Genomic DNA, 27,652 nt, shown 5'->3' on the forward strand with positions numbered 1-27,652 from the left:
GTGACAACATTGCAACTTTTTCTCAATAAATTTCACCTCTTTGTGGGGCGGTAAACATTTTACCAAATAAACTAGCTTCGAGGTGAGTAAGCTCAACTAAACAATGTTTAAATGGAACATTTAAAATGTTGGTGGTGTTTACTTTAAACATATTGCAATCATAGTGCAGTCTACACTTATATCTTATGTTTGACTGCCATCTACTGTTCACACTTATCATTAAACATTTTCCCAAATAAACTAGCTTCGAGGTGAGTAAGCTCAACCAAACAATGTTTAAATGGAACATGTAAAATGTTGGTGGTGTTTACTTTAAACATATTGCAATCATAATGCAGGCTAAGCTTATCTCTTATGTTTGACTGCCATCTACTGTTCACACTTATCATTAAACGGTGTACCAAATAAAATAGCTTCAAGGTGAGTAAGCTCAACCAAACTCATTCCTTACAAAAGACGCACCGGGGTTATAAGGCGCACTTGTCATGATCCTCTGCTCGGATCATGGCCTATTCTGGTTTTGTTCTGTTTTGTATCACATCCTGTTAGTATTTTGTCTTCCTTAGTTCCTGGTGGCACTTCCTGTTTGGTTCCGTTTCCATAGTAACGCATTTGTGTCACCTGCCTTTTGTCTTTCACACGCACCTGTTTTTTGACTATCCCCTCTATTTAAGCCTGTCCTTGTTTGTCGTTCGTCCTCGCAGTCTAATTTGCTATTTCATGCAACAGGTGACGTCGCTATCCCCGCTTGTGGTAAAAGACTATTTTTGAGTACTTGGCGGTACAGCTCGGTTGGTAGAGTGGCCGTGCCAGCAACTTGAGGGTTGCAGGTTCGATTCCCGCTTCCGCCATCCTAGTCACTGCCGTTGTGTCCTTGGGCAAGACACTTTACCAACCTGCTCCCAGTGCCACCCACACTGGTTTAAATGTAACTTAGATATTGGGTTTCACTATGTAAAGCGCTTTGAGTCAGTAGAGAAAAGCGCTATATAAATACAATTCACTTCACTCTTTCCAATATTTGTAATGTTCTTTTTTATTTTTGCAATAACATTTCCAGAATGTGTGGCAGGCCCGTAAACAATTAGCTGCGGGGCCGCAAATGGCCCCCGGGCCGCACTTTGGACACACCGCTGCATGAAGTAAACAAATGAATAAAGAAGCACTATGGCGGCTCAAGGGCGAGTAGTTTGCCGTCTCGTGCGAGTTAGGCGACCCGAGACCGGACTTAGGAGCGAGGCTTGGAATCCACCCAGGGTCACGTCGGGTCACCAGGAACAATAAGATTAGCGGACGGTCACGCAAGGGGAAGTGAAAATGTATTTGCAGAAGCAACTCCCAGGCCTCCGTACGGCGGTGGGAATATTGCCGTTTCAATATGGATCTCATCAGTTTGTGTTCATGTAAACCAGGGATCACCAACCTTTTTAAAACCAAGAGCTACTTCTTGGGTACTGATTAATGCCAAGGGCTACCAGTTTGATACACACTTAAATAAATTGCCAGAAATAGCCAATTTGCTCAATTTACCTTTAACTCTATGTTATTATTAATAATTAATGATATTTAAGTTTGTGGAAACAATGATCATCTTAATGATTTCTCACAATAAATATAAACTATGAAACATTGTTTATCTTCAATTTCGACTCTTTGAAATTCAAAATTCAACTGAAAAAAAGAAGAGAAAAACTAGCTAATGCGAATCTTTTTGAAAAAATTAAAAAAAAGAATTTATGGAACATCATTAGTATTTTTTCCTGATTTAATATTAATTTTAGAATTTTGATGACATGTTTTAAATAGGTTAAAATCCAATCTGCACTTTGTTAGAATATATAACAAATTGGACCAAGCTGTATTTCTAATAAAGATAAATCATTGTTTCTTCTAGATTTTCCAGAATAATTTTTTTTAAAGATATTCAAAAGCTTTAAATTTGATTCTACAGATGTTCTAGATTTGCCAGAATAATTTTTTTGAATTTTAATCATAATAAGTTTGTAGAAATATTTCACAAATATTTTTCGTCGAAAAAACAGTAGCTAAAATGAAGAATTACCGTATTTAAAATAGGAATTTATGGAACATCATTGGTAATTTTTCCTTATTAAGATTAAGTGTAGAATTTTGATGACATGTTTTAAATAGGTTAAAATCCAATCTGCACTTTGTTAGAATAAATAACAAATTGGACCAAGCTATATTTCTAACAAAGACAAATCATTATTTCTTCTAGATTTTCCAGATTTTTTTTTTAAGATATTCAAAAGACTTTGAAATAAGATTTAAATTTGATTCTACAGAATTTCTAGATTTGCCAGAATATTTTTTTTTAAGTTTAATCATAATAAGTTTGTAGAAATATTTCACAAATATTCTTCGTCGAAAAAACAGTAGCTAAAATGAAGAATTACCGTATTTAAAATAAGAATTTATGGAACATCATTAGTAATTTTTCCTGATTAAGATTAATTTTAGAATTTTGATGACATGTTTTAAATAGGTTAAAATCCAATCTGCACTTTGTTAGAATATATAACAAATTGGACCAAGCTATATTTCTAACAAAGACAAATCATTATTTCTTCTAGATTTTCCAGAACAAAAATTTTAAAAGAAATTCAAAAGACTTTGAAATAAGATTTAAATTTGATTCTACAGATTTTCTAGATTTGCCAGAATAATTTTTTTGAAGTTTAATCATGATAAGTTTGTAGAAATATTTCACAAATATTCTTCGTCGAAAAAACAGAAGCTAAAATGAAGAATTACCGTATTTTTCGGAGTATAAGTCGCTTCGGAGTATAAGCCGCACCTGCCGAAAATGCATAATAAAGAAGGAAAAAAAAAACATGTATAAGTTGCATTTTTGGGGGAAATTTATTTGATAAAACTCAAACCCAAGAATAGACATTTGAAAGGCAATTTAAAATAAATAAAGAATAGTGAACAACAGGCTGAATAAGTGTACTTTATATGAGGCATAAATAACCAACTGAAAACGTGCCTAGAATGTTAACCTAACATATTATGGTAAGAGTCATTCAAATAACTATAACATATAGAACATGCTATACGTTTACCAAACAATCTGTCACTTCTAATCGCTAAATCCCATGAAATCTTATACGTCTAGTCTCTTATGTGAATGAGATAAATAATATTATTTGACATTTTACGGTAATGTGTTAAGAATTTCAAACATAAGTCGCTCCTGAGTATAAGTCGCACCCCCGGCCAAACTATAAAAAAAAACTGCGACTTATAGTCCGAAAAATACGGTAAACAAAAATGTATTTATTATTCTTTACCATAAAAAAAAATACTTGAACATTGATTTCAATTGTCAGGAAAGAAGAGGAAGGAATTTAAAAGGTATATGTGTTTAAAAATCCTAAAATCTTTTTTAAGGTCGTATTTTTTCTCTAAAATTGTCTTTCTGGAAGTTTTAAGACGCAAAGTAAAAAAAAATAAATGCATTTATTCAAACAAGTGAAGACCAAGTCTTTAAAATATTTTTTGGGGATTTTAAAATTCTATTTGAGTTTTGTCCATTTTTTTTTTTTTTCAATTTTCTACCGCTTATTCCCTTTTGGGATCGCGGGGGGCGCCGGCGCCTATCTCAGCTACAATCGGGCGGAAGGCGGGGTACACCCTGGACAAGTCGCCACCTCATCGCAGGGCCAACACAGATAGACAGACAACATTCACACTCACATTCACACACTAAGGCCAATTTTAGTGTTGCCAATCAACCTATCCCCAGGTGCATGTCTTTGGAGGTGGGAGGAAGCCGGAGTAGAACCCACGCAGTCATGGGGAGAACATGCACACTCCACACAGAAAGATCCCGAGCCTGGATTTGAACCCAGGACTGCAGGAACTTCGTATTGTGAGGCAGACGCACTAACCCCTCTCCCACCGTGAAGCCCTATTTGAGTTTTGTCTCTCAGAATTAAAAATGTCGAGCAAAGCGAGACCAGCTTGCTAGTAAATAAATACAATTTAAAAAATAGAGGCAGCTCAGTGCTGAACTCCTCAATATTTGCACCTGGCTCGCTGACAACAAGCTATCCATACACTTAGGTAAAACGGAATCCATCCTATTTGGGTCCCATATCAAACTTAAGAAGGTCAGTGACTTCACTATAAAAGTGGGTGACATTGTTATCACCAGGAAGGATGAGATCACCTACCTAGGTTCCATTCTAGAGGCTAATCTTTCCTGTGATAAAATGGCAACCAAGGTGATCAAAAAGGTCAACCAAAGAACGAGATTCCTCTACAGAATCTCCTCTCTGGTCAACAAAAACACCTTGAGGATTCTAGCGGGAACTCTCATTCAACCCTTCTTCGATTACGCTTGCACCTCCTGGTACCCCAGAACCTCCAAAACCCTCAAATCTAGACTCCAAACATCCCAGAATAAGCTAGTCCGGGTACTTTTAGACCTCCACCCCAGATCACACCTCAATCCAACCCACTTCTCCAAAGTGGGCTGGCTCAGGGTGGAGGACAGAGTAAAACAACTTGCACTGAGCCTAGTCTATAAAATCCGCTACACCTCCTTGATCCCGAAGTACATGTTAAACTACTTCCTTAACGTAAATGACCGCCATAACCACAACACCAGGGGGAGCTCCACAAACCACGTTAAACCCAGATTCTGATCTAACAAAGGTCTTAACTCATTCTCTTTCTATGCCACATCAATGTGGAATGCACTCCCAACAGGTATAAAAGTAAGTGCATCTCTATATTCCTTCAAAACCGCTCTAAAACAACACCTCCAGGCAACTTCAACACTTTACTAATACCCTCCTCCATTCACATCCCATCTCCCCGGATTATAAACAACTCAAATGTACTTCTAATGTATATACTTGTTCTTATGCTATGTGAACTCACTATGTTCTCTGCTGGCTGTACATATCCTACTAAATAAGACCTACACTGTTTCAATGTCCACATTTCTCTGTTGATGCAATTGTTGATGACTGAAGTTCTGATATCAACCAAAGCTCCTCATCCCACCCCCCGGATTGTAAATAATGTAAATAATTCAATGTACATACTATGATGATTAACTTGTGTGATGACTGTATTATGTTGATAGTATATATTTGTACCATGAATTGATTAACGTGGACCCCGACTTAAACAAGTTGAAAAACTTATTGGGGTGTTACCATTTAGTGGTCAATTGTACGGAATATGTACTGTACTGTGCAATCTACTAATAAAAGTATCAATCAATCAATCAATCAAAGCTCACTGGTAAGTGCTGCTATTTGAGCTATTTTTAAAACAGGCCAACGGGCGACTCATCTGGTCCGCGTTGGTGACCCCTGGTATAAAAGTTGTCCATAACGTGTTATAGTCTGGGTATGATTTCCATCAGCATTTTGTACAAGGAATGTTTTTGATTAATACACAATCCTTCTCCCTCAACAGTTCAGCCGTAGGGGTGGGTTTCTATGGAAATAGCGAGACCAACGACGGCGTGTACCAGTTGACCTACTCGCTCTACAACGCCAATCGCACGTTGGGTAGCATCGACAGCCTGGTAGGACAAGCCGCCATTCTCTTCTAGTCTGTATTTTGTAATGTGTAATTGTGTGTTCCTATTATGATTCATTGCTTGACTTGATTGAATAAAAAAAATGACACACTGATTACACCAGAAGGTCATTAAGTCCAGCATGATTCTTATTAAGACTACAGAAGTTACTCATTGAAATGTTTAGCATTTTTTTAATTGATTTAACCCCAGATAATTATTGTAGTACATCAAAAGACTTTGATCACTTAAAAACATTTTTAACGTTTAAAAAAAAAATGCTTAATTAAACCCTGTTTCCATATGAGTTGAGAAATTGTGTTAGATGTAAATATAAACAGAATACAATGATTTGCAAATCCTTTTCAACCCATATTCAGTTGAATATGCTACAAAGACAACATATTTGATGTTCAAACTGATTTTTTTTTGTGCAAATAATCATTAACTTGGCAATTTAATGCCAGCCACACGTGACAATGAAGTTGGGAAAGGTGGCAATAAATACTGATTAGGTTGAGGAATGCTCATCAAACACTTATTTGGAACGCAGGTGTGCAGGCTAATTGGGAACAGGTGGGTGCCATGATTGGGTATAAAAGCAGCTTCCCAAAAATTGCTCAGCCTTTCACAAGAAAGGATGGGGCGAGGTACACCCCTTTGTCCACAACTGCGTGAGCAAATAGTCAAACAGTTTAAGAACAATGTTTCTCAAAGTGCAATTGCAAGAAATTTAGGGATTTCAACATCTACGGTCCATAATATCATTAAAATGTTCAGAGAATCTGGAAAAATCACTCCACGTAAGCAGCATGGCCGGAAACCAACATTGAATGACCGTGACCTTCGAACCTTCAGACGGCACTGTATCAAAAAACGACATCAATCTCTAAAGGATATCACCACATGGGCTCAGGAAGACTTCAGAAAACAACTGTTAGTAACTACAGTTGGTCGCTACATCTGTAAGTGCAAGTTAAAACTCTACTAAGCAAAGCCAAAGCTATTTATCAACAACACCCGAGCTCACCTAAGATGGACTGGTGCAAAGTGTAAAAGTGTTCTGTGGTCTGACGAATCCACATTTCAAATTGTTTTTGGAAACTGTGGACGTGGTGTCCTCCGGCACAAAGAGGAAAAGAACCATCTGGATTGTTATAGGCGCAAAGTTCAAAAGCCAGCATGTGTGATGGTATGGGGGTGTATTAGTGCCCAAAGCATGGGTAACTTACACATCTGTGAAGGCACCATTAATGCTGAAAGGTACATACAGGTTTTGGAGCAACATATTTTTACCATCCAAGCAACGTTATCATGGACGCCCCTGCTTATTTCAGCAAGACAATGCCAAGCCTTGTTACAACAGCATGGCTTCATAGTAATTAAGTGTGGGTACTCGACTGGCCTGCCTGTAGTCCAGACCTGTCTCCCATTGAAAATGTGTGGCGCAATATGAAGCCTAAAATACCACAACGCAGACCCCGGACTGTTGAACAACTTAAGTTGTATATTAAGCAAGAATGGGAAAGAATTCCACCTGAAAAGCTTCAAAAATTGGTCTCCTCAGTTCCCAAACGTTTACTGAGTGTTGTTAAAAGGAAAGGCCATGTAACACAGTGGTAAAAATGCACATGTGGCAGCTTTTTTGCAATGTGTTGCTGCCATTAAATTCCACGTTAATGACTATTTGCAAACAAAAAAAAAAGTTGGTCAGTTCTAACGTTAAATATCTTGTCTTATCTTTTCTTTAAAGGCCTACTGAAACCCACTACTACCGACCACGCAGTCTGATGAAATATTAACATTGCAACACATGCCAATACGGCCCGTTTAGTTTACTAAATTGCAATTTCTAATTTCCCGTGAAGTAACCTGTTGAAAACGTCGCGGAATGATGACGCGTGCGCGTGACGTCACCAGTTATAGCAGACATGTTCTTCCAGCACCAATCAAAAGTCGTCTGCTTTAATCGCATAATTACAGAGTATTCTGGACATCTGTGTTGCTGAATCTTTTGCAATTTGTTCAATTAATAATGGAGACGTCAAAGAAGAAAGATGTTGGTGGAAAGCGGTGTATTGCAGCCGGCTGTAGCAACACAAAAACAGCCGGTGTTTCTTTGTTTACATTCCCTAAAGATGACGGTGAAACTTTAATGTGGAACAGAGCGGTTAAGCAAACATGGTTCCCTACCACATGTCAACCGGCAGGTTTCGGGTGAGAAAATTGTTGTAATAAGTCGGCTCTTACCGTAGACATGAGCGGAGCTTGTGTCGTTCCTCCTGCAGCTGTCAAAGAGGCAGCTGCGACTCTCTAGCCTCTTCCGTGGCTTCCCTCAGAGACACTGGCGGTCACAACACCCTTGGCCACACCCCTCCGAACTTTCGGGTACGACTATATAATCTCACTAAAACACTAGTAACACAATAAGCAGATAAGGGATTTTCCAGAACTATCCTGGTAAATGTTTCTAATAACATCTGAATCGCTCCCACTGCCCTCTCTTTTTTTTTTCCCCTATTCCTTTACTTTCACTATCCTCATCCACAAATCTTTCATCTTCGCTCAAATTAATGGGGAAATTGTCACTTTCTCGGTCCGAATCGCTCTCGCTGCTGGTGGCCATGATTATAAACAATGTTCAGATGTGAGGAGCTCCACAACCCGTGACGTCATGCGCACATCGTCTGCTACTTCCGGTACAGGCAAGGCTTTTTTACTAGCGACCAAAAGTTGCGAACTTTATCGTGGATGTTCTCTACTAAATCCTTTCAGCAAAAATATGGCAATATCGCGAGATGATCAAGCATGACATATAGAATGGACCTGCTATCCCCGTTTGAATAAGAAAATCTCATTTCAGTCGGCCTTTAAATGTGCCTTATAGTCCGGAAAATACGGTATGTGTATTTTCGCTGAATGTGTTCTTTAGATTTAACAATGAAATGTAATGTAAAAAAAAATGCTTACTTAAACATGTTTCCATTATAATGGATTACCACAATTAGTTGAAGTCACTGCATTTAAATGTATTTTAAAATCCGTCGTTGCCGCTGATGAATGGCGTCCCTCTCATCTCCGTCGCTCATGTCAAAAGCGAGATAATGGAACGTTCTGAAAGAGGATACTCACAACGACATCAGTCATGTTTATCGCTGTTTACAGTCACAGTTTTGAAAGTTGTCTGTTGGAATTAATCGGGCAGTACATGTGTCTGAAGAGATAAAAATAAATATCACAATGTACAAAACACAAAACCAGTGAAGTTGACACGTTGTGTAATCCGTAAATAAAAACAGAATGCAATGATTTGCAAATCCTTTTCAACTTATATTCAATTGAATAGACCGCAAAGACAAGATAGTTCATTTTTCAAATACATAACCATTAAGTTGGAATCTAATGGCAGCAACACGTTACAAAAAAGTTGGCACAGGGGCATTTTTACCACTGTGTTACATGGCCTTTCCTTTTAACAACACTCAGTAAACGTTTGGGAACTGAGGAGACCAATTTTTGAAGATTTTCAGGTGGAATTATTTCCCATTCTTGCTTGATGTACAGCTTAAGTTGTTCTACAGTCCGGGGTCTCTGTTGTGGTATTTCAGGCTTCATAATGTGCCACAAATTTTCAAAGGGAGACAGGTCCAGACTACAGGCAGGCCAGTCTAGTACCCGCACTCATTTACTTTGAAGCCAACACATGGCTTGGCATTGTCTTGCTGAAATAAGCAGGGGCGTCCATGATTATGTTGCTTCGATGTCAACATATGTTGCTCCAAAACCTGTACGTACCTTTCAGCATTAATGTTGCCTTCTCATATGAGTAAGTTACCCATGCCTTGGGCACTAATACACCCCCATTCCATCACAGATGCTGACTTTTCAACTTTGCGCCTATAACAATCTGGATGGTTCTTGTCTTCTTTGGTCCGGGTGGACACAACGTCCACAGTTTCCAAAAACAATTTGAAATGTGGACTTGTCGGACCACAGATCACTTTTCAACTTTGCATCAGTCCCTCTTAGATGAAATCGGGCCAAGCGAATTCGGCTGCGTTTCTGGGTGTTGTTGATAAATAATGCGTCACACATTTTCAGAGGGAGACAGGTCTGGACTACAGGCAGGCTAGTCTAGTACAAACACTCCTTTACTATAAAGCCACGCTGTTGTAACACCTGGCTTGGCATTGTCTTGCTGAAATAAGCAGGAGCGTCCATGATTATGTTGCTTCGATGTCAACATATGTTGCTCCAAAACCTGTACGTACCTTTCAGCATTAATGGTGCCTTCCCATGTGAGTAAGTTACCCATGCCTTGGGCACTAATACACCCCCATACCATCACAGATGCTGACTTTTCAACTTTGCGCCTATAACAATCCGGATGGTTCTTGTCCTCTTTGGTCTGGGTGGACACAACGTCCACAGTTTCCAAAAATAATTTGAAATGTGGACTTGTCGGACCACAGATCACTTTTCAACTTTGCATCAGTCCCTCTTAGATGAAATCGGGCCAAGCGAATTCGGCTGCGTTTCTGGGTGTTGTTGATAAATAATGCGTCACACATTTTCAGAGGGAGACCGGTCTGGACTACAGGCATGCTAGTCTAGTACAAACACTCTTTTACTATAAAGCCACGCTGTTGTAACACCTGGCTTGGCATTGTCTTGCTGAAATAAGCAGGGGCGTCCATGATTATGTTGCTTCGATGTCAACATATGTTGCTCCAAAACCTGTATGTACCTTTCAGCATTAATGGTGCCTTCTCATATGAGTAAGTTACCCATGCCTTGGGCACTAATACACCCCCATTCCATCACAGATGCTGACTTTTCAACTTTGCGCCTATAACAATCCGGATGGTTCTTGCCCTCTTTGGTCCGGGTGGACACAATGTCCACAGTTTCCAAAAACAATTTGAAATGTGGACTTGTCGGACCACAGATCACTTTTCAACTTTGCATCAGTCCCTCTTAGATGAAATCGGGCCAAGCGAATTCGGCTGCGTTTCTGGGTGTTGTTGATAAATAATGCGTCACACATTTTCAGAGGGAGACAGGTCTGGACTACAGGCAGGCTAGTCTAGTACAAACACTCTTTTACTATAAAGCCACGCTGTTGTAACACCTGGCTTGGCATTGTCTTGCTGAAATAAGCAGGGGCGTCCATGATTATGTTGCTTCGATGTCAACATATGTTGCTCCAAAACCTGTACGTACCTTTCAGCATTAATGGTGCCTTCTCATATGAGTAAGTTACCCATGCCTTGGGCACTAATACACCCCCAGTCCATCACAGATGCTGCCTTTTCAACTTTGCGCCTATAACAATCCGGATGGTTTTTGTCCTGTTTGGTCCGGGTGGACACAACGTCCACAGTTTCCAAAAACAATTTGAAATGTGGACTTGTCGGACCACAGATCACTTTTCAACTTTGCATCAGTCCCTCTTAGATGAAATCGGGCCAAGCGAATTCGGCTGCGTTTCTGGGTGTTGTTGATAAATAATGCGTCACACATTTTCAGAGAGAGACAGGTCTGGACTACATGCATGCTAGTCTAGTACAAACACTCTTTTACTATAAAGCCACGCTCTTGTAACACCTGGCTTGGCATTGTCTTGCTGAAATAAGCAGGGGCGTCCATGATAATGTTGCTTCGATGTCAACATATGTTGCTCCAAAACCTGTACGTACCTTTCAGCATTAATGGTGCCTTCTCATATGAGTAAGTTACCCATGCCTTCGGCACTAATACACCCCCATTCCATCACAGATGCTGACTTTTCAACTTTGCGCCTATAACAATCCGGATGGTTCTTGTCCTCTTTGATCCAGGTGGACACAACGTCCACAGTTTCCAAAAACAATTTGCAATGTGGACTTATCAGACCACAGATCACTTTTCAACTTTTCATCAGTCCCTCTTGGATGAACAGGAGCCAAGCGAAGCCGACGGCGTTTCTGGGTGTTGTTGATAAATAACTTTCGCTTTGCAAAGTAGAGTTTTAACTTGCACTTACATAATAATAATAATAATAATAATAATAATAATGGATTAGATTTATATCGCGCTTTTCTATTGTTAGATACTCAAAGCGCTCACAGAGATGTGGGAACCCATCATTCATTCACACCTGGTGGTGGTAAGCTACATCAATAGCCACAGCTGCCCTGGGGTAGACTGACGGAAGCGTGGCTGCCAGTTTGCGCCTACTGCCCCTCCGACCACCACCAATCATTCATTCATCATTCATTCACCAGTGTGAGCGGCACCGGAGGCAAGGGTGAAGTGTCTTGCCCAAGGACACAACGGCAGCAATTTGGATGTCAATAGGTGGGAAGCGAACCTGCAACCCTCAGGTTTCTAGCACGGCCGCTCTACCCACTACGCCATGCCGCCCCTAACATGCCTTACAGATGTAGCGACGAACTGTAGTTACTCTCAGTGGTTTTCCGAAGTGTTCCTCAGCCCATGTGGTGATATCCTTTACACGCCGATGTTGCTTTTTGATGCAGTACCAGCCTGAGTGATCTAAGGTCCGTAATAGTCATGGCTTAAGTGCAGTGATTTCTCCAGATTCTCTGAACCTTATGATTATATTACGGACCATAGATGGTGAAATCCCTACATTTCTTTAAATAGCTCGTTGAGAACTGTTGTTCATAAACAATTTGCTCACACATTTGTTCACAAAGTGGTGACCCTCGCCCCGTCCTTGTTTGTGAATGACTGAGCATTTCACGGAAGCTGCTTTTACACCCAATCCCGGCACCCGCCTGTTCCCAATTAGCCTGTTCACCTGAGACAGGGGTCGGGAACCTTTTTGGCTGCGAGAGCCATTCAAGCCAAACATTTTTAACACTAAAACTACCAGGATTTTTCTGCCTACCTAGAAGTACCAGAGAGGGGTCATTTGACCCGGCGGCTTTTACCGAATACACTAATCACTCATTTTGTTATGGTAATGAGGCTGTTTCGGGGCCGTGTGTGGGGTGAGGGGTGAGGGGGTCACACCTTACAGTGGTAACAGCCAAGACAAACAGGGACAGCTTCTTCCCCCTTCCCCACACAGGCTCAAGTGACAGCTGTGAGCTGCTAACAGCCACATTTCCACAACAGAAGGAGTGTCCGCAGGGGGTCCAAAGGGTCAAATGACCCTCTTGTGGGTCTTTTAGGTAAAAAGGTCAATTGACCACTCCGTGGTAGTTCTAGTGTTAAAAGTATTTCCGTGAGAGCCATATCATTTTATATTTTACAACACTGAATACAAACTATATGCGGGGATTTTTAAGAAAGACCAACATTTTTAGAGTATAATACGTCTTATTTTCTTTTTAACAACATTGTTTTTCTGAGGCTAACCAAAAATAAATAAAATACTTCTTACCAACAGGGTTACAGAGAAGATTTTTACAAAGAGAAGGGAATTATGATTTAAGAGGAGAACTACTTTTTAAGATCCAATATTGTAGAACAACGCAGAAACGAATGAGTATAACAATAGCAGGGGTTCAAATATGGAACTGTTTAAAGGATGAAATAAAACACAGCACCAACATAAACCCGTTTGAAAAGCTTTTTAAATCTTTTCTCATTAGTAAATATAAGAAAGAAGAGCAAACATTGTTTTAGAAAGACAATAATATATAATATGTATATAAATAAAATTTATGATTTCATAATTATACATATAGGTTATATTAAAATGTATATATTACCACTTTATATGGAATTTAAATAAATTGTGTATATATAATATATATATATATATATATATATATATATATATATATATAAGTGTGAAGCGACCGGAATGAGAATCAGCACCTCCAAATCCGAGTCCATGGTTCTCTCCCGGAAAAGGGTGAAGTGCCATCTACGGGTTGGGGAGGAGACCCTGCCCCAAGTGGAGGAGTTCAAGTACCTGGGAGTCTTGTTCACGAGTGAGGGAAGAGTGGATCGTGAGATCGACAGGCGGATCGGTGCGGCGTCTTCAGTAATGCGGACGTTGTACCGATCCGTTGTGGTGAAGAAGGAGCTGAGCCGGAAGGCAAAGCTCTCAATTTACCGGTCGATCTACGTTCCCATCCTCACCTATGGTCATGAGCTTTGGGTCATGACCGAAAGGACAAGATCACGGGTACAAGCGCCCGAAATGAGTTTCCTCCGCCGTGTGGCGGGGCTCTCCCTTAGAGATAGGGTGAGAAGCTCTGTCATCCGGGAGGAACTCAAAGTAAAGCCGCTGCTCCTTCACATCGAGAGGAGCCAGATGAGGTGGTTCGGGCATCTGGTCAGGATGCCACCCGAACGCCTCCCGAGGGAGGTGTTTAGGGCATGTCCTACCGGTAGGAGGCCACGGGGAAGACCCAGGACACGTTGGGAAGACTATGTCTCCCGGCTGGCCTGGGAACGCCTCGGGATCCCCCGGGAAGAGCTAGACGAAGTGGCTGGGGAGAGGGAAGTCTGGGCTTCCCTGCTTAGGCTGCTGCCCCCGCGACCCGACCTCGGATAAGCGGAAGATGATGGATGGATGATGGAATAATATATAATATGTATATAAATACAATTTATGATTTCATAATTATACATATAGGTTATATTAAAATGTATATATTACCACTTTATATGGAATTTAAATAAATTGTGTATATGTATATATATATATATAAGTGTACAAATGTATATGTTTGATTTAAATGTTAAACTGTGTATATGAGACGTGTGCTACATATATGTTGCTTATATATTGTTTAAAAAAAAAGTAATATAAGTGAAGCATGTTTTAGATTTTATATATTTTGAACCTTGTTCTTGTTCAACCTACACCCTTTCGGCTCAATCATTGCTCAAATGAGTGTTGTTTTTTTTTCCTTTTCTTGTTGTTGTTCTTTGTTTTATGTGAAGATTGCCAAAATAAAATACATTGATTGATTGATTACCATTAATGCAAATTTTGAACAGGTACGGTAGAAACCGGACGGGTGGATGAAAATGCATGAGAATGTTTTATATTTTGAACGTTATTTTTGCCACTGTGATTAACAGCGGAATCATTCATTACTGATCGTATTAAGCAATGTCAGCTATGATTTATCTGAGAGCCAGGTGCAGTCATCCAAAGAGCCACATCTGGCTCTCGAGCCATAGGTTCCCTACCCCTGACCTGAGAGATGTTCCAAATAAGTGTTTGATGAGCATTCCTAAACGTTCTCAGTCTTTTTTGCCACTCGTGCCAGCATTTTCGAAACATGCTGCAGGCATCAAACTCCAAATGAGCCAATGTTTGCAAAAAATAACAACTTTTTCAATTGAACATTAAGTATCTTGTCTTTAGTCTATTTAATTGAATATAGGTGGAAAAGGATTTGCAAATCAGTTTGTTTTGTTTTTATTTACCATCTACACTTTTCCAACTTCACCGGTTTTGGGGTTTTGTATAACTGTCAGTTTTCTAACGATGGTGCAGCACAATAATATCATGTCACCCTGCTCGCATAGACTGCTTCACAGATGCGGCACACACCACGGCTCCCCGCAGGGGGTCTCCATCCGCTTTTTACTAATAGGGATCTTCTCTGTTTACACCCCCTCTTGACCTGCATTCATTGAAGTTATTTGGGAAGCTCAGTGGGGGGGATGTAGGGGGGAGAGCATGGGAGTGGGAACAAGGAGTGATGCTGAGGAAGAGGAGGATTTAGTGCATTAATGGATGCTAAGCCTCTCCCGGGTGCTGGCGGTGTGTGTGTGTGTGTGTGTGTGTGTGTGTGTGTGTGTGTGTGTGTGTGTGTCAGCATTGTGCACGCTCTTAGGTACACCTACGGTTGTGTTACCCACCCATTAGCAGACAGGATATGCAGAAGAATGCCCTTAAGTAACTGCTTATTTTAGTATTTTAGTCCTGTCTTTAAGGGGTTTCTTGTATATTTAGAATGCAAAGTTGAGATTTTACGCTCAAAACCCTTTTCAACAACTTCGAAACTCTTTAGTTTCCGTCCCCTATTTGTCGTTGTTTGCTTATGACCTTGCCAGAAAGCCATTGATCGTAAAGGATATCCCCCCTGAGTTGTTTTGTCGATATAAGATAAGTACTTGGTAAGGTTGTCCCGGTACCGGTACCGATACCAAAATGTATTTCGATACTTTTCGGTACTTTTCTAAATAAAGGGGACCTCAAAAATGGCATTATTGGCTTTATTTTAAAGGCCTACTGAAATGAGATTTTCTTATTCAAACGGGGATAGCAGGTCCATTCTATGTGTCATACTTGATCATTTCGCGATATTGCCATATTTTTGCTGAAAGGATTCAGTAGAGAACATCGGCGATAAATTTCGCAAATTTTGGTCGCTAATAAGAGCCTTGCCTGTACCGGAAGTAGCAGACGATGTGTGCGTGACGTCACGGGTTGTGGAGCTCCTCACATCTGAACATTGTTTACAATCATGGCCACCAGCAGCGAGAGCGATTCGGACCGAGAAAGCGACGATTTCCCCATTAATTTGAGCGAGGATGAACGATTCATGGATGAGGAAAGTGAGAGTGAGGGACTAAAAAAAGAAAAAAAAGGACTAATGTGGAAGCGATTCAGATGTTATTAGACAAATTTACTCGGATAATTCTGGAAAATCCCTTATCTGCTTATTGTGTTACTAGTGTTTTAGTGAGATTATATGGTCGTGCCTGTACAACCTGAAGGTCGGCCCCGCAACTTTTTTCAGCACCAGTGGACGGGTGGTGGCGATGCCCATCTCTGCCCTTCGCAAGGAACCCTCTTCGAAACACGATCTTTCGAAATGATCGCTGCATATTACACTGTACTTTGTGTGTGTCTGGTCCAATCCAACCGTTCTGTTCCATAGTAAAACTTCACCATCATCTTTCGGGAATGTAAGCAAGGAAACACCGGCTGTGTTTGTGTTGCTAAAGGCGGCCGCAATACACCGCTTCCCACCTACAGCTTTCTTCTTTGACGTCTCCATTATTCATTGAACAAATTGCAAAAGATTCAGCAACACAGTAGTCCAGAATACTGTGGAATTATGCGATGAAAAGAGACGACTTATAGCTGTGAACGGTGTTGGAACAAAAGGTTTTCTACAATGAGTGATGTCACGCGCACGCGTCATCATACCATGATGTTTTAGCATGATACTTCCGAGCGAAATTTAAAATTGCAATTTAGTAAACTAAAAAGGCCGTATTGGCATGTGTTGCAATGTTAATATTTCATCATTGATATATAAACTATCAGACTGCGTGGTCGGTAGTAGTGGGTTTCAGTAGGCCTTTAAAGTACCAGTGATAGTCACACACACACTTAGGTGTGGCGAAATTATTCTCTGCATTTGACCCATCACCCTTGATCACCCTTTGGGAGGTGAGGGGAGCAGTGAGCATCAGTGGTGGCCACGCCCGGGAATCATTTTTTGGTAATTTAACCCCCAATTCCAACTCTTGATGCTGAATGTCAAGCAGGGAGGTAACGGGTCCCATTTTTATCGTCTTTGGTGTGACTCAGCCGGGATTTGAACTCACGACACTCTAACCACTAGGCCACTGATAAAATAGTTAACATACTAGACAACTTTTCTTTTAACAGTAAGTAAGCAAACAAAAGCTCCTAATTTAGCCGCTGACATATGCAGTAACATATTGTGTCTTGTATCACTCTATTAATGTGTCATAATTATGAGGGACAAACTGTAAAAATTGATTATTAATCAACTTGTTCATTTACTGTTAATATCTGCTTACTTTCTCTTTCAACATGTTCTATCTACACTTCCGTTAAAATGTAAAAATTACTTATTCTTCTGTTGTTTGGATACTTCAGATTAGTTTTGGATGATACCACAAATTTAGGTATCAATCCGATACCAAGTCGTTACAGGATCATACATTGGTCATACTCATATTTCCTGAGTTCATAAACATAATAGGAATTTATTTATTGTGACAATAAAAAATATTGATTTATTCATAGTAGTATCAACTAGATACGCTCCTGTAGTTGGTATCATTACAGCGGATGTCAGGTGTAGATCCACCAATGATGTTTGTTTACATTGTGTCGCCAGTGTGTAGTGAAGCATGTTTCGCTATTCCTCGTCCTGCAGGAATGATACTTACTTTATTTGTCGCCATGGAGGCGAGGACTAGTGATTAAGAAGTCGCTAAAACACTGCAGACTGCGGCTGGACGTTAGCTGCTAGCAAGCTAGCTATGTTTTAAAGCACTTCTTCCTTCTCAGTGTTATAACTTCACCTTTATCTTTAGTTTTTAAGCCAAAATGCGTCTGTTCTCCCTTTTCTGTCTACACACTGCGTCTGCTTGTAAGTACTCAGTGATTGTGCACTGCCAAATATGCTCCTGTGCTCGAATTTAAGAAGGTACGCTTGCTGTCTGTGAGAAGCAGAGACAAGAGTGAGAAGAGCATGTAGTCTAATGCCCGCAGCTTAAAGCAACTGCGTGAGAACGTATACTCCAATATCACGATATAGTCATTTTCTATATCGCACAGAGACAAACCCGCGATATATCGAGTATATCGATATATTGCCCAGCCCTACCTCTGAGTTACAACACCTGTCTCTGATTTCACCTGCTAACCGAACACTAATCAGAGGCATTATTTAAGCCTGCCTTTGACGGTCGATCGGCCTGCCATCATTGTTTGCTTCATGCCTTGTCTACGTAAGATTTGTTAGTTTCATGCCACAGTTTAGTGAGTATTCCTTGTCCATAGTCTATGCAAACGGTTAGCTTCAGCTCCAAGTGCGATCAGCGCGTTGTCCCTTCGCCTTGTGTTCCGTTTTGTTCGTACTACTTTGGTATTTTGAGGAATGAATCACGTTTTTACCTTGTCCGGAGTGGTCCGTCTGCATTTCGGAAAAAAGACAGCTGCGTGACACCTTACAACGTATTTTAGCTGATGTCCGCTTTAATATTGGCACGGATTACTTATACTACGTCTTTAATGGTTATGCTGATGTTAAATAGCAGATAGAATCAAGAAATTATCTTAGATTGCGCTACGGACATGACGCTACTGCCAAGAATGTATCGAGTTGGATGCAAAGAAAGCCGGTAGAAGAGTTTTTTTCAAAGGAACAAACAAACAAAACCTTTTGAATGTCTCAAAATTAATTCAAAAGGCTATGTGGATTGATTGAAGGAGTTTAAATCCGAAGAAAAAGACCGTTCGTACCTAGACTGATATCCAGAGAAAGGTAGCTTTTGTTCTGGACTATCCTCAATCAGTCAATCAATCAATCAATGTTTATTTATATAGCCCTAAATCACGAGTGTCTCAAATGACTGCACAAGCCACAACGACATCAGGGCAAGGAAAAACTCAACCCAGTGGGATGACAATGAGAAACCTTGGAGAGGACCGCAGATGTGGGTGACTACCCCCCACCCCCCTGCTTTGCATAGTAGAGTTTTAACTTGCACTTAAAGACGTAGCGAGCCACTGTAGTAACTGACAGTGGTTTTCTAAAAATGTTCCTGAGACAATGTGGGGATATCCTTTACATACTGATGTTGCTTTTTGATGCAGGACCTTCGATCATTGCTTACGTGCAGATTCTGTAAACCTTTTGATGATATTACGGACCGTAGATGGTGAAATCCCTAAATTCTTTGCAATAGCTGGTTGAGAAATGTTGTTCTTTAACTGTTCGACAATTTGCTCACGCATTTGTTCACAAAGTGGTGACCCTCGCCCCATCCTTGTTTGTGAATGAGCAGCTTTTATACCCAATCATGGCACCCAAATGTTCCCAATTAGCATGTTCACCTGTGGGATGTTCCAAATAAGTGTTTGCTGAGCATTCCTCAACATTCTCAGTCTTTTTTGCCACTTGTGCCAGCTTTTTTGAACCATGTTGCAGGCATCTAATTCCAAATGAGCTAATATTTGCAAAAAACAACGTTTTCCACTGGGGCGGTATAGCTCGGTTGGTAGAGCGGCCGTGCCAGCAACTTGAGGGTTGCAGGTTCGATCCCCGCTTGCACCCTCCTAGTCACTGCCGTTGTGTCCTTGGGCAAGACACTTTACCCACCTGCTCCCAGTGCCACCCACACGGGTTTAAATGTAACTTAGATATTGGGTTTCACTATGTAAAGCGCTTTGAGTCACTTGAGAAAAGCGCTATATAAATATAATTCACAATTCACTCCACTTAAAACATTAAGTCTCTTGTCTTTGCAGTCTATTCAATTAAATATCAGTTGAAAAGGATTTGCAAATCATTGTATTCTGTTTTTATTTACCATTCACATAATGTGCCAACTTCACTGGTTTTGGGGTTTGTAGCTCCTTAACGTTGGCGCTTAAAATAATATCACTATTACTTGTTTAATAATCACGTCACAAAATATAAACTGCATATTGTTGCCTTTTTTTGGATTGTTATTTATTGTGTTTTTTTGGTCGGAATGGACATAGTGACGTCAAAGCTCCCATTAGCTCCATTGTAAGCGGACTTTTACTTACCGTATTTTCCGAACCATAGGGCGCACCAGATTATAAGGCTAATGAATGGTCTATTTTTTAAAATTTTTTTTCATATATTAGGAACACCGGATATTTGGACGAATTAAAGGTGTCATATTATTAGATAGTTTTTTCTGAATGTAAAAGATCTCTTGTGGTCTAATTAACATGTAATGGTGGTTCTTTGGTCAAAATGTTGCGTGAATTATGTTTTACAGATCATCTTCAAGCCGCTTTCTGACAAGTCCCTTCTTCTACCCGTCATCTTTGTTGTAGCCGTGTAGCGTGCAAGGACGGTAGTGGAAGAAGTGTCAAAAGAGGGCGCTAACTGTTTTAATGACTTTCAGACTTTACTTCAATCAATAACGGAGCAGTATCTCCTCATCCGGAAACAACAACACAAGAAAAAAACGTCCTCGGGTAAATAATGTAAATTCACTACACCGGTATGTTTTAGCGCTTTCATGGCGAGTTTACTGACAGTTATAAGTAATAACTTTACACTATTTTACATTATAAATGGCAACAGTGGAGGATGAACGTCCCATAACAAGAAGATAGAGAAAAAAAAGAAGCTTATCGCCGGGGACTAGAAAGGCAGACGCGCGCAAATTTTCAAGATTTATGCAGATCCCAAATACGGATCAGCATGTACCATAAGGTAGTAAAAGTTGCTTTTGCATAATTTCCTCGAAACAAAACGCCAGATAATATGTCTTACCTTATACACACACCATAATCAGTGTTTCCCACAGGTCAGGTGGTGTGGTCGGGCGGCGGGTGGGCTGGGGGGGACGAGGCAGCTGCGGCGGTGATGACCAAGAAGAACGCGGAGTCGGAATATAATTACAACACTTTATGTACATATTTATATACATATTTATATAATATTTACATATTTATATAACATGTAACTTCAAGCTCCATTCACAGACAGAGTCCCATTGCTTTTATGAGCGGTCGAGCGAGTCAAAAGTAGAAAAAAAAAAAGGTATTTTACTTTTATTTTTTATTTTATTTTTTGTTTGTGGCGGCCGTAATTCTTTTGTGGCGGGCCGCCACAAATAAATGAATGTGTGGGAAAGCCTGATAATAATACTTGTATGTTTAATGCGCCGACAATCCATCAAGCGGTGCGGCTTCCTAGCTTACCAAAGTCGTACTAAAACATTTTGATGGATTTTTAAGCGCCGTGTGTAATGTTCTATATTTTCAATGGAACATATAAAATGTTGGTGTTGTTTACTTCAAACATATTGCAATCATAGTGCAGTCTACACGTATCTCTTATGTTTGACTGCCATCTATTGTTCACACTTATCATTAAACATTTTACCAAATAAACTAGTTTCGAGGTGAGTAAGCTCAATTAAACAATGTTTCAATGGAACATTTAAAATGTTGGTGGTGTTTACTTTAAACATATTGCAATCATAGTGCAATCTAAACTTATCTCTTGTGTTTGACTGCCATCTACTGTTCACACTTATCATTAAACGGTGTACCAAATAAAATAGCTTCAATGTGAGTAAGCTCAACCAAAACTCATTCCTTACATTAGACGCACCGGGGTTATAAGGCGCACTTGTCATGATCCTCTGCTCGGATCATGGCCTATTCTGGTTTTGTTCTGTTTTGTATCACATCCTGTTAGTATTTTGTCTTCCTTAGTTCCTGGTGGCACTTCTTGTTTTGTTCCGTTTCCATACTAACGCATTTGTGTCACCTGCCTTTAGTCTTTAACACGCACCTGTTTTTTGACTATCCCCTCTATTTAAGCCTGCCCTTGTTTGTCATTTGTCCTCGCAGTCTAATTTGCTATTTCATGCAACAGGTGACGTCGCTATCCCCGCTTGTGGTAAAAGACTATTTTTGAGTACTTGGCGGTATAGCTCGGTTGGTAGAGTGGCCGTGCCAGCAACTTGAGGGTTGCAGGTTCGATTCCCGCTTCCGCCATCCTAGTCACTGCCGTTGTGTCCTTGGGCAAGACACTTTACCCACGTGCTCCCAGTGCCACCCACACTGGTTTAAATGTAACTTCGATATCGGGTTTCACTATGTAAAGCGCTTTGAGTCACTAGAGAAAAGCGCTATATAAATATAATTCGCTTCACTTCACACAGTTCTTCCACGCTATTCCCTCATTTGTTTATTTCCCTAGCTCTCATGCTAGCGTCTTTTGTTCTTTCTAGCTCACATGCCAGTTCGGTTGGTTTGTCTCTAGTGCCTTTGTGCAAGTATTTATCATTCTTAGTTTGTTCTGTAGTTTTAAATAAATTATCAATCAATCAATCAATCAATGTTTATTTATATAGCCCCAAATCACAAATGTCTCAAAGGACTGCACAAATCATGACGACTACAACATCCTCGGAAAAACCCACAAAAGGGCAAGGAAAACTCACACCCAGTGGGCAGGGAGAATTCATATCCAGTGGGACGCCAGTGACAATGCTGACTATGAGAAACCTTGGAGAGGACCTCAGATGTGGGCAACCCCCCCCCCCTCTAGGGGACCGAAAGCAATGGATGTCGAGCGGGTCTAACATGATACTGTGAAAGTTCAATCCATAGTGGCTCCAACACAGCCGCGAGAGTTCAGTTCAAAGCGGATCCAAGACAGCACCGAGAGTCCCGTCCACAGGAGACCATCTCAAGCGGAGGCGGATCAGCAGCGTAGAGATGTCCCCAACCGATACACAGGCGAGCGGTCCATCCTGGGTCTCGACTCTGGACAGCCAGTACTTCATCCATGGTCATCGGACCAGACCCCCTCCACAAGGGAGGGGGGGACATAGGAGAAAGAAAAGAAGCGGCAGATCAACTGGTCTAAAAAGGAGGTCTATTTAAAGGCTAGAGTATACAGATGAGTTTTAAGGTGGGACTTAAATGCTTCTACTGAGGTAGCATCTCGAACTGTTACCGGGAGGGCATTCCAGAGTACTGGAGCCCGAACGGAAAACGCTCTATAGCCCGCAGACCTTTTTTGGGCTCTAGGAATCACTAATAAGCCGGAGTCTTTTGAACGCAGATTTCTTGCCGGGACATATGGTACAATACAATCGGCAAGATAGGATGGAGCTAGACCGTGTAGTATTTTATACGTAAGTAGTAAAACCTTAAAGTCACATCTTAAGTGCACAGGAAGCCAGTGCAGGTGAGCCAGTACAGGCGTAATGTGATCAAACTTTCATTGTTCTTGTCAAAAGTCTAGCAGCCGCATTTTGTACCAACTGTAATCTTTTAATGCTAGACATCGGGAGACCCGAAAATAATACGTTACAGTAATCGAGACGAGACGTAACAAACGCATGGATAATGATCTCGGCGTCTTTAGTGGACAAAATGGAGCGAATTTTAGCGATATTACGGAGATGAAATAAGGCCGTTTTAGTAACGCTTTTAATGTGTGACTCAAAGGAGAGAGTTGGGTCGAAGATAATACCCAGATTTTTTACGGAGTCTCCTTGTTTTATTATTTGGTTGTCAAATGTTAACGTTGTATTATTAAATAGAGGTCGGTGTCTAGCAGGACCGATAATCAGCATTTCCGTTTTTTTTGGCGTTAAGTCATTCTTACCTTCACGCTGTGTCCATTTCCGACTGCACCAACGAGAGAACGCAACCGCATCACCACAATGCCAACAAAACATCACAGCACTGTCACGTTTTGAGGGGAAAAAAATGATTTTAAGTGTGCCTTATAGTCTGTAAAATGCGGTACAAGTTTGAATGCATTAAAAAAACAAAAACGTGTGTTCTTGTCTCTCATAAATAATTTATTTTATTTACCTTTATCAGCAGTTGGATGTACGGCAATTTTAAAAAACGCAATCTGTCCTCCATTGGCGCTGCAGATCGACAGCTATGTGGTGTTTATCTATCTTGTCCTCCCTTGGCTTCTGCACGTAAGTTTAAAGCACGACTCTTCCAAAAGTAATCCCATTGCCTCAGTGCTTCCCACACGGGGATCGGGTAAAAGCAAACAGGCCCCGAAGCGATCTAATCTCTCACAAGGCGCATGCGATGTCGGTGATTTACGCTGTTTGTCTCCGACTGATAGCTCATCTGGTCTTAAAATATGCACTCTCACACCCGGGCGATGGGATCCTCAGGTGTGTGGCATAGGGGACGGATGACAACCGTCTCCTTCATATATGCTTTTTCGAAGAGTAACTTTTCAGGCCCTCCTTTTTGCATTTCCGCCTCACTTCGCGCCCTTTTTATGAGCACTTAAGTGCGGCCGCAAAGTGGAGAACATTAGAAGGTATGCTTTCATTTTACCTCATACACATCCATAAATACATGCCTCCCTCTTCTTAAGTGTTTTTTTTGTTGTTGTTGTTATAAAATGTTCTTATTTCACTTTGAATCTCCATTGCCCTGAATTGGGCTTTTTTTTTGTAATGCAAAGGTCATTGAAACATCGCTGTGAAGTAAAAAAAAAAAATACTCCTAAAATATATATATTTTTGCAAGAATGGCATGGCAATATTATGAAGAAAAGTCATAGTTTATGACCAAAAAACACAATTGCATGAGAAAAGTCATAGTATTGCAATTCTATGACTTTGCTCTCATAAACTTATGTTTTTCGGTCATAAATTATGACTTTTCTTTGTAATATTGCCATTCTATTCTTGTAAAAATATGCAAAACCAAAAACCAGTGAAGTTGGCACGTTGTGTGAACGGTAAATAAAAATAAAATACAATGATTTGCAAATCCTTTTCAACTTTTTTTATATTCAACTAAATATAGGTTGAAAAGGATTTGCAAATCGTTGTATTTTATTTTTATTTACCATTTACACAACGTGCCAACTTCATTGGTTTTGGGGTTTTGAACTTCATTAACGAAACTATGATTTTATTAACTTAATGAACCTTTATTTTGGCAATTCTATGACTTTGCTCTTATAAACTTATGTTTTTTGGTCATAAATTATGACTTTTCTTTGTAATATTGCCATTCTATTCTTGTAAAAATATGCAAAACCCAAAACCAGTGAAGTTGGCACGTTGTGTGAACGGTAAATAAAAACAGAATACAATGATTTGCAAATCCTTTTCAACTTTTTTTATATTCAACTAAATATAGGTTGAAAAGGATTTGCAAATCGTTGTATTTTGTTTTTATTTACCATTCACACAACATGCCAACTTCACTGGTTTTGGGTTTTGAACTTCATTGACGAAACTATGATTTTATTAACTTAATGAACCTTTATTTTGGCAATTTTATGACTTTGCTCTTATAAACTTATGTTTTTCGGTCATAAATTATGACTTTTCTTTGTAATATTGCCATTCTATTCTTGTAAAAATATGCAAAACCCAAAATCAGTGAAGTTGGCACGTTGTGTGAACGGTAAATAAAAACAGAATACAATGATTTGCAAATCCTTTTCAACTTTTTTTATATTCAACTAAATATAGGTTGAAAAGGATTTGCAAATCGTTGTATTTTAATTTTATTTACCATTTACACAACGTGCCAACTTCATTGGTTTTGGGGTTTTGAACTTCATTAACGAAACTATGATTTTATTAACTTAATGAACCTTTATTTTGGCAATTTTATGACTTTGCTCTTATAAACTTATGTTTTTTGGTCATAAATTATGACTTTTCTTTGTAATATTGCCATTCTATTCTTGTAAAAATATGCAAAACCCAAAACCAGTGAAGTTGGCACATTGTGTGAACGGTAAATAAAAATAAAATACAATGATTTGCAAATCCTTTTCAACTTTTTTTATATTCAACTAAATATTGGTTGAAAAGGATTTGCAAATCGTTGTATTTTGTTTTTATTTACCATTTACACAACGTGCCAACTTCACTGGTTTTGGGTTTTGAACTTCATTAACAAAACTATGATTTTATTAACTTAATGAACCTTTATTTTGGCAATTTTATGACTTTGCTCTTATAAACTTATGTTTTTCGGTCATAAATTATTACTTTTCTTTGTAATATTGCCATTCTATTCTTGTAAAAATATGCAAAACCCAAAACCAGTGAAGTTGGCACGTTGTGTGAACGGTAAATAAAAACAGAATACAATGATTTGCAAATCCTTTTCAACTTTTTTTATATTCAACTAAATATAGGTTGAAAAGGATTTGCAAATCGTTGTATTTTGTTTTTATTTACCATTCACACAACATGCAAACTTCACTGGTTTTGGGTTTTGAACTTCATTGACGAAACTATGATTTTATTAACTTAATGAACCTTTATTTTGGCAATTTTATGACTTTGCTCTTATAAACTTATGTTTTTCGGTCATAAATTATGACTTTTCTTTGTAATATTGCCATTCTATTCTTGTAAAAATATGCAAAACCCAAAACCAGTGAAGTTGGCACATTGTGTGAACGGTAAATAAAAATAAAATACAATGATTTGCAAATCCTTTTCAACTTTTTTTATATTCAACTAAATATAGGTTGAAAAGGATTTGCAAATCGTTGTATTTTATTTTTATTTACCATTTACACAACGTGCCAACTTCATTGGTTTTGGGGTTTTGAACTTCATTAACAAAACTATGATTTTATTAACTTAATGAACCTTTATTTTGGCAATTTCATGACTTTGCTCTTATAAACTTATGTTTTTCGGTCATAAATTATGACTTTTCTTTGTAATATTGCCATTCTATTCTTGTAAAAATATGCAAAACCCAAAATCAGTGAAGTTGGCACGTTGTGTGAACGGTAAATAAAAATAAAATACAATGATTTGCAAATCCTTTTCAACTTTTTTTATATTCAACTAAATATTGGTTGAAAAGGATTTGCAAATCGTTGTATTTTGTTTTTATTTACCATTCACACAACGTGCCAAGTTCACTGGTTTTGGGGTTTGAACTTCATTAACGAAACTATGATTTTATTAACTCAATGAACCTTTATTTTGGCAGTTCTATGACTTTGCTCTCATAAACTTATGTTTTTTGGTCATAAATTATGACTTTTCTTTGTAATATTGCCATTCTATTCTTGTAAAAATATGCAAAACCCAAAACCAGTGAAGTTGGCACGTTGTGTGAACGGTAAATAAAAACAGAATACAATGATTTGCAAATCCTTTTCAACTTTTTTTATATTCAACTAAATATAGGTTGAAAAGGATTTGCAAATCGTTGTATTTTGTTTTTATTTACCATTCACACAACATGCAAACTTCACTGGTTTTGGGTTTTGAACTTCATTGACGAAACTATGATTTTATTAACTTAATGAACCTTTATTTTGGCAATTTTATGACTTTGCTCTTATAAACTTATGTTTTTCGGTCATAAATTATGACTTTTCTTTGTAATATTGCCATTCTATTCTTGTAAAAATATGCAAAACCCAAAACCAGTGAAGTTGGCACATTGTGTGAACGGTAAATAAAAATAAAATACAATGATTTGCAAATCCTTTTCAACTTTTTTTATATTCAACTAAATATAGGTTGAAAAGGATTTGCAAATCGTTGTATTTTATTTTTATTTACCATTTACACAACGTGCCAACTTCATTGGTTTTGGGGTTTTGAACTTCATTAACAAAACTATGATTTTATTAA

The 27,652-nt window shown here is 39.2% G+C and overlaps 1 protein-coding gene across 1 annotated transcript in view; it reads left to right on the forward strand.

Annotated features, from left to right (window-relative positions):
* Nucleotides 1–27,652, forward strand: part of LOC133541499 (protein tweety homolog 2-like) — a 145,746-nt gene that overhangs the window by 29,719 nt on the left and 88,375 nt on the right. Inside the window, exon 3 of the mRNA XM_061884946.1 lies at nt 5,458–5,569. Coding sequence (XP_061740930.1) covers nt 5,458–5,569 — 112 coding nt within the window. The remainder of the gene's footprint in view (nt 1–5,457; nt 5,570–27,652) is intronic.

This window comes from Nerophis ophidion, linkage group LG23, assembly GCF_033978795.1.
Source record: "Nerophis ophidion isolate RoL-2023_Sa linkage group LG23, RoL_Noph_v1.0, whole genome shotgun sequence".
Classification (NCBI taxonomy): domain Eukaryota; kingdom Metazoa; phylum Chordata; class Actinopteri; order Syngnathiformes; family Syngnathidae; genus Nerophis; species Nerophis ophidion.